General features: G+C 44.2%; 1 protein-coding gene across 1 annotated transcript in view; it reads right to left on the bottom strand.

Annotated features, from left to right (window-relative positions):
* The window catches only part of gpatch1 (G patch domain containing 1), a 20,678-nt gene extending 13,190 nt beyond the window's left edge, over positions 1–7,488 (bottom strand). The window contains exons 1-8 of the mRNA XM_078284276.1: positions 7,418–7,488; positions 6,483–6,617; positions 5,739–5,824; positions 4,430–4,590; positions 2,911–3,008; positions 2,319–2,357; positions 1,423–1,667; positions 717–865 (exon numbers count right to left, since the gene is read on the bottom strand). Coding sequence (XP_078140402.1) covers positions 717–865; positions 1,423–1,667; positions 2,319–2,357; positions 2,911–3,008; positions 4,430–4,590; positions 5,739–5,824; positions 6,483–6,617; positions 7,418–7,487 — 983 coding nt within the window. The 5' untranslated portion in view covers position 7,488. The remainder of the gene's footprint in view (positions 1–716; positions 866–1,422; positions 1,668–2,318; positions 2,358–2,910; positions 3,009–4,429; positions 4,591–5,738; positions 5,825–6,482; positions 6,618–7,417) is intronic.
* Positions 7,489–8,775: the final 1,287 nt, after the last annotated feature.

The following is an 8,775-nucleotide window of genomic DNA, read 5'->3' as shown; positions in this document are numbered from 1 at the left end:
TTCTTCTTACCTAATTCTTATTCTTTATTCATCCTCTGAATGCTATATTCCATATTGTTTTCATAGATTTCTACTTAATATGTTCTAGTGCTGAAGTTGTCAGTTGTGTATGTTTATATAACTCCCATTTACTCTATTCTCATTTACTGGATATTCTACTTTTATTTGCTTTTTGCTGCTGCAATGACCCAATTTCCCCACAGGGGATCAATAAAGTTTAATCTTAGAGGAAATGATACTAAACTGTAGTACTGTAGTGTACTACATAGTATTGTGGGATACTGTAGTACTAACTACACACTCACAGGGCTTTCAAGGACTCAAAATCGGTATGTTTTGGGTTAAGAATCAGAATCAGATCTTGCTGAAATCTTGTGCTCTTCCTGATGTTTGTCCTATATCATTCTGTTCTGATTGATTGTTGATCAGTTAGATCTAGCTAGGCTCATTCTCTGTAAAGTCCTTTGAGACGTGCTGTGATAAAAGACTACAGAAAACATCGTAGAGCCTCACGGTCTTCATGTTAAACCTGCAGATCTCTGACAGGGTTTTCCTCACAGAGCTGAGGCATACTGATCAACTTGGCTGATATATTTTACTTTCAAGGCCATCCATTCATTTCAAAAAAACCTTTTAGGGCCTTGTTTTATTTTTCTCTATTTCCCAAACTTTCAGGGTTGTCCAGCCCGCCGCGGCCCGCGGACCGGCGGAGCTACCTCTCTTCTTGGTGTACTGCTGCGGCGCGGTCCAGCCGTACAGGCCGTCGCCCGGCTCCTCCCCCCCCCAGCACCGTGTCGTAGTTGGACATGGCGTCTCTCCTGGTAGACGTCTTCATCATCGTCCTCCAGCGCCCCACCCCGAACGCCTGCGGGTCAAAGGTCACCGGCAGCGTCAGAATCAGAATCAGAATCAGAGGCTTCCTTCAATTAAAAACAGCTCAAACGTACGAAAAACAGCAGCAGCTCAGGAAGACACACACACACATTCAAATACACATTAACACACACACACACACAAACATGTATAAGTGCATGCATGTGAACAAAGACACACTCTCACACACATACAAAGACTAAATACACAAACACATATAAACCCACACACACAAAAACACGCACACAAGTGCACATTAACACAAACAAAAACACACACACAGACACAAGTAAATACACATTAACACACACACAGACAGGCAGCAACACACAGAAGTCTCTCTCTCTCTCTCTCTCTCTCTCTCTCTCTCTCTCTCTCTCTCTCTCTCTCTCTCTCTCTCTCTCTCTCTCTCTCTCTCTCTCTCTCTCTCTCTACTCTCTCTCTCTCTCTCTCTCTCTCTCTCTCTCTCTCTCTCTCTCTCTCTCTCTCTCTCTCTCTCTCTCTCTCTCTCTCTCTCTCTCTCTCTCTCTCTCTCACACACACACACACCTGTCCGGCCACCCCTCCTCTGTGTGTGTGTTGCGGTGCGTCTCCAAACAGCCGGCTGGTTCTGTCCGACTGCAGGTTGAACAGGTTGAAGTGTTGTGGTGCAGAGCGGCCCGGCAGCGCCCGGCCCGGGTCCAGACCGCGGTACCCCAAACCCTGCACCCCCACTTTGGGGCTGAAATCCAGGGGCGTCACGTCTTTGGGGGCAAAGGTCACGTTCTCTGGGCAAACTCCTCGTCGGCGTCGTCCTGCCAGGCGGAGAGAGGATGAGGAAACACCCAAAGGAATTATCCCGGTCCAGACTCCTGAATCTCGGCCCTCCACTCTTCAGATTTGTCGAGCGATGCAGAGAGTCTGCCGTTTCCCTCGTCAGCGGCTTGTTCTCGTGTGGAGAAACAATCGAGCCAATCAGAGCCTTTGTGGGCGGGACTAAGTTTGAACCGTTCGTGGCGTTTCGGCAGATTAATTTGAAATCACCTCCTTAACCAACAGACTGTCTTTGCAAAGACGATATTTTTGTCAAAAAACGACCGACATTCCTGAGTAAAGTTAGTAAATACGTCAGACATTAAAATAACTTCAGACTGTTCAGGGAAATATCTGAATATCAGGCTATAAGAATACTAAAAAGGCAAAATTAATTCACAAATGTCAGTTTCTTTGTCGTTGCAAACTTTGCCAGTGAGCTTTCAATATTTCTATGACTACCTATCCTTCATCCAATTTAGAACAAATGTTTAAAAAATTGTTTAGAAAAATGGTCGTGTCTGGTCATAGGAACTGAACCGACGTTCCAGAGTCTAGGTCCGGACAGACCGGAGGTTTCTGGATGCTGGTGCGAACGCACCGTCAGACTGGGTTTTAGTGGTTCCACGTACCCTATCCTCCGAGCCTCGAGCCAGGGGGCAGCACACAGCCGTAAACCCTGGCTCCGCCCTCTATCAGGAGGAGGAAGACGAGTTTATGAAAACTTCCAAAAAATAACTTTCTTGACTGCTCTTTATTAACATAACAGCATGTAAAACAGCCATAATATTCCAATTATATGGTAAAATCACAATTAGTTTTCACAGCATAAAAAGCACAGGGGATCAAATCAGAAGATCTTTAAATTAATACACAAGGAAAGAAAAACAGAACAAAAGATATAAGTTTGGATTAAACAAATTACAGTGTCATCTTACAGTTTATTTCTACCGTCAATATATTTAACAATCTTTTTTAGAATTAGGGATGTTTTTACTGCATTCTTATTATTAGTTAATTTAATTAGTGAGTCAAAAAAATCGTTAATTTCATTGCAAAGTCATAATTAGTTTTGGAGTACAGCCGATTTGTCCAAGTCACAAAACCTCAATTGTATTATCAGTGAAGAAACAGCACCAACAGTCTTTATGCTAATTAACTTATTGTAATTTATATAAATGAGCGATGTCATCTGCACCCAATAAGCAGCTGATCCAACACCTGGAAGCTCGAAGTGAAACGTACCCGTTTTCTGCCTGCCGGCTTTCCTCTTGACACGAGGCCCGACGCCCTGGCCCTCCTTCCATCCCATCATCCTCAGCAGCTCCACCCCGATGGACGACCTGACACACAAAACCAACAGAGCCCCAAGTAGAGTCCGCACACTTATTTTACAATTCAGTTCCAAAACTTTTCCATAACGTGAAATTTTTCTTTTTACTGTGGAGTATAACTTCAAGAATGACATCTTCCTATTTAAGAAGCTAAGTGAAGCTTCTCTGGATGAATCGGGTGAGGAGGCGGCCGGACAGAAACATTTGAAACGCATGAAGTTCGTTTACTGATTCCTCACTCTCCGTTGTTTGTCTGAGTGGAATGTGAAACAGAGGCGTGGCGTTTTTTTAAAAAAAGCGGGTGGATGATCTGTAAACACAGAAACGTGGATCTTGACAAGAGAAAGCTCCTTGCTGTTGCCATTCTCGTTCACAGACAAAAGAAAACGAAAGAGTCAAATTAGTTGCCTTTTCTGAAAATCGAGAGAAAAGGTGAGCTCCACGTTTACCGACTCTGAGCAGTTAACGGATAATTAGGTATTGTAAAAACGTTCAAAATAGTTAACATTTGTCAACTTTTGATGTATGGAAAAATACGGACAACGCTGCAGAAAAAAGACGGACAGCCCTTCATTCTGTCAGCCTCATAGAGAAACACATGGGCTCAGTCTGTTTCTGGCCGCCCTCTAAAGGCCGCTGGGCCTCTAAGAGAAGACAGTCAGTTGAAAGAAGCTGAATAAAATAGGAATGGGACGATATATCAAGTCAATATATCACAGAACAAAAATGTGACAATGAATGGTGATATCAGCTCCATGTTATTCTGCTGTCAGGAACATGAATGGTGATATCAGCTCCATGTTATTCTGTTGTCAGGAACATGAATGGTGATATCAGCTCCATGTTATTCTGCTGTCAGGAACATGAATGGTGATATCAGCTCCATGTTATTCTGCTGTCAGGAACATGAATGGTGATATCAGCTCCATGTTATTCTGCTGTCAGGAACATGAATGGTGATATCAGCTCCGTGTTATTCTGCTGTCAGGAACATGAATGGTGATATCAGCTCCATGTTATTCTGCTGTCAGGAACATGAATGGTGATATCAGCTCCATGTTATTCTGCTGTCAGGAACATGAATGGTGATATCAGCTCCATGTTATTCTGCTGTAGTAATCACTAATGAGACTCTTGACCATCACAGTTTCACAAGCTCTCCATCCAAATTATATTATTGTCACTTTGTAATGACATTTTTAAATTGTTGTTTACATTCTAGCAGCCAATGGCATCGCTAGAAAGATTTGTGCCTCAGAAATAAACAGAATTCTGATTTGACTCTGACTCTGAATTGAATTGTGAATCGAATCGTATCGTGAGATAAACAGATCGTCCCATCCCTAAAATTTAATTCTAAATACTATTTCCATGCATGAAAAACCAACACCATTAGTAATAAAGGATGTTATTGATCCGGTGGTTGTTACCTGGCGGGGGCGATCAGCTCCCCCAGCAGGGTGTCTCCGGGGATGGGTGCTGACAGGGAGCTGACGGCCCGGGCCTTCTCCCTGGCCGGGTCCGTCCTGCTGGAGGAGAACTCCCGGCTGGTGGTGATCTCTCTGGGGGCGATGCCATGTTCGCCCAAGTCCTGACGGGGACAACAAGGCCGGGATCAATACTAATCAACTCTCTCTCTTGTCATTTTTCTGGTGGATGTGTTGACATTTTACACTGATTCACTTCAAACCAGCTGAGGGAAACGCACTTGACTCGTGTTTTATTCTTTGAGACATTTCAAAAGTTTGTGTAAAATTCGCTTGACAGTTGGATGGAAACAAGAGCGGTAGTGTTTGTGTTTCTTACAATATCCTTACTGTTAGTGGAGAGACTTTGCCATTGACATCAAATCAAATCAAATGAGTTAAAACACATTCAAACCCACTTAAACTTCATCTTACTAAATCATAAAACTCTCAGGAGCCATCAGCAGCACAGAGCAGAATAATAAATGTTCATCCAACTTTAAACTCTACAGCAGGTGGAGGATTGATCTGTCTACTGCTGCAGCGCCCCCTACTGGGTGGAAACTTTTAAACGCAGTAGGTCTCTGTTGACTGATGAGGAGCCGGAACTGAACTGGAATCATCAGCACCGGAAAATAATATTTCAGCTACTGAATTAAAACACCAACATTTTGTCAAACGCGCCAAAACGCCCTGACAAACTCATGATTTTTCAAATGTTGGTATCTTAGTTTTTAACTGTTTGCATCAAGGCTTTGGGGTGTGTGGTGACTGCTTTTTTTACTTGGCAGTTTGGAAAATAAACAATTAACACCACGCCTATATTAGACTTGTTCAATATGCTGCTGAGCTAGCACCTCTAACTGTCTTTTCTATTATTCCTCTACTTTTTTCTACTTTAGTGTGTCATCTCTTTCTCATTTCTTTTATTACTTTTTCTTACTTCACATCGGACGTTCTCATGTTGTCACTGTCTGTTGTGTTTAATACAAATTTGTACCATTCTTACACAGATTTTATTTTTTGCCTTTCCTGCATCCTGCCACTATTTGCTGCTGCAACAACCGAAATTTCCCCACAGGGAATATAAAGTTTCATGTTATCCGTCATGTACGTCCAGACTCTGCTCTTTTCTGTCTGAATCAGCTGCATCACCTGGGTAAGTCTGTTTTGGGTGGTAATGGATGATGCAGTCACTGAGAACAACATCCATCTATCTATCTATCTATCTATCTATCTATCTATCTACTTATCTATCGAAGGATGGCAGTACCTCCTCATCCATGAAATCCTCCGGCCTGACATGTTGTTTCTCAGCTTTCTGTTGCCGTGACGATACAAAGCTGGACGGGGTCCAACCTGAGAGGATGACAACACAGGATCAGCGATCAAATTGTTCATTTTTGAAATAAGTTTTGCTTGGTGAGCGAATCCAACGCTTCAGGAAAAGCTTCCATACAAACAGAGGGTGGAACAGCAGAACAGTTACATGCAAAATTTTGAATGAATGATCAAACTTTTATGTTTGTGACGTGCCACAGATAACCAGTCCCACAGGAGTATTTGACTTATTCAGTGTTTCCTGTCCAGTGTTTTGAAGATGTGCTGGGTAATGCTGCTTCTGAGACCACCAGGTCCACTCCTGGAGCCTTCCAGGATCAGTTTAACAACGGCTCTTATTCAGATGTTAACATCAGGATATATGGACAGTTGTGTTGAAATTGCAAATGTAATTTTTTGTAGCACGTTGAGCAGTAAGGCTACATAAGGAGGGATTTTCCTTGTATCTGCATTTTACTACCTGTGTGTGAGTGAGGGGAGGGGGAGCAGCTAAGTCAAAAAGTAACACTGGACACATTATTTTGTAGTAAAACCTCAAGCTGAGCAGCAGGTCAGGCCTGATCAGGTCCTGGACAACCAGTTAGCCCTCCACTCCCAAACCCAACAGCCACACAGTGACAGTAGGAGCAGGTAAGCCAGGTACAGTGACTTGGTGTTTGGAGGCAGAACCACCGACCTTCCTTGGTGCCCACAGTATTGAAGTAACCAGCAGAAAAGCCTCCAGTAAAAGCTCCGTGGAACCTCTGGTAGCGTCCCTTCTCATCCTTCACCGTCTGCTCATGGAGAGGGACCGGCTTCCTCAACGGCTCATCTGGAGCAAACACACAAGTTACATGTAAATAACCACATACTCAACATATTCAATATATCATACAGCGCAACTAGTCTCACATAGTTTCATGAATAAGAGTGTGTATAACGCGATGACGAGAGATAGCCCCGATACCTGTCTTGCTCTCGCATGGGAGACAATATCACACCAAAGTTCATTAAAAAACATAGCAAATTAATGTTCCCTTGTTTGTCAGCGAAAATACACACCTGGTAGAATCTGACTTAAGACCTTTTATGATTAGTTAGGGACCACTCTTCAATTCGGCATACATGCAAAACACCAAGCAGCATTTCTTTCAATAGAACTTCAACTTCTGTAACTGGCTCGCCTGCTTTCCCACAATCTTCTTCCCTCAAAATAACGTTAACTTGCACCTTGGTGATGCCGTAGCGAGCAGTGTGAACCAACTTCACAAAAATAGAGATTTTATTTAAAGTAAGCGCTGCTGGGTGAATCACTTGTATGCCGAAGTTACCAGTGGACGCTAGCAATTCGTAAAAGGTCTTAAGTCATGTAATATGCGGTATGTTAGTTTGCCAATATGTAAGGTAATATTAAACTGCCAAAATTTTGAATAGAGTTTGGTGTACCAAATCGGGGCTAGGCTAGCGAGTGAGAAAAGCTAACATAACATTGCCTTGGTATTAGCATGCTCGTTAGCAATGCATGTTAAGACAACTGTTGGAGACATCGCAGCTAATTTACTCCCATTCATTACTATTGGCAATAGGTTAACCTGCAAACGGGCGGCTTATGGACTTATTAAAACGTCCTACCTTCTTCTAGAGGCTCCAAAGGGGTGCCATAAGTTACAAAATCCTCGTCGCTATCACTGTCCGACGCCATGTTTACTACAACTACGGCACTCACAGAGAGACAAAAATGGCGGCGAAAGGGGTATTCTATATTCAATTGAGAAAGGGCGACATCTTGTGGCGACATACAGATAATCGCACACTAATCTCTCCAGAGGTATTTTGAAACGTTGGACACACACACACACACACACACACACACGCACACACGCATACACGCACACACACACGCACACACACACACATCCGCACGCACGCCGGCACGCACGCACGCACACACAGCTCTCTAACTGTCTGTCTGCATTCCTTTCTCTTTCTTTTTCTGTCCATCTGCAGTCGGTCTAGTTCTTTTTCCTTGTGGTTGTAAATAGACACACAGATACCAAAATTACCAGAGAGACAGAGACAGAGACAGGAACAGAAACAGAAAAGACTGAGGAGTTTGGATGTTTCTTTATTGAGGAACCATATAATTTCCTCCAGCTGCCTCCAAGGAGCAGAGCGGTGGCTATCGAGTGTTCGTCCAAAGCCCACAACACTTTGTCATTTGTTTTCTTTGAGCTTGAAATCACTTACACCCCCCTCGGCGATGTAAAAACTCCCGCTGCTCGACACAAGACAAAACCCTGGCTCAGCAAAAGGCCCCGTCCAGATCCCGGCCTCCAAGCGGGCCCCCTCGACACGGAATAAAATATTACCCTCCCTGCTCTTTGTAATGCGAGCGGCCGGCTAAACTCCCCGTCTTTAGGGGGGTAAACTAACTCAACCTGGGCAGAGCTGGCCGGAGCTCAGGGGAAAGGCTCGGCTCGGTGGTGTAATCCGCAGCTCTGGAGCCTGGACGGCCTCCTCTCCACAGGGAGGAGGCTGCAGGCGTCAACTGGAGATGAACCTCGGGAAAACGCGACCCTGGCCTGCAGAGGTCTTGGCTCGGACCAGAGGCGTACGGCCTGACTTCGTGAGCTGTTGTGAAACCTTCCTCCCTGCTCGACGAGGCTGGATAAACCAGAGCACGCCGCTGTCGGCTACGTCGTTAATCTTCGGTCGTAATCTTTGCATAATCGTTAATTGGGAGAGCCTTTGCCTGTTGCAAGATAGAGGGAAACAGATCATGTTGTAGGAAATGTCAAAGTCACTGCACACTGGCTCCCAGTCAGCTCCAGAATCAGTTTAAACTGCTGGTGTTGGTTTTGAAATGTCTTAACAGCCTGGCACCTGCGTATTAATCAGATGTTGCCGCTGACCAGTGAAAACCTTGTATCTCCCAAATGTCAGCTTTTGAGGAACTAAGTAAAAACAGCCTTGTTTTCAGCTTGACCACC

This window comes from Centroberyx gerrardi, chromosome 1, assembly GCF_048128805.1.
Source record: "Centroberyx gerrardi isolate f3 chromosome 1, fCenGer3.hap1.cur.20231027, whole genome shotgun sequence".
In the NCBI taxonomy this organism is placed as follows: Eukaryota; Metazoa; Chordata; class Actinopteri; order Beryciformes; family Berycidae; genus Centroberyx; species Centroberyx gerrardi.
This window is presented reverse-complemented; position numbering and strand designations above follow the sequence as displayed.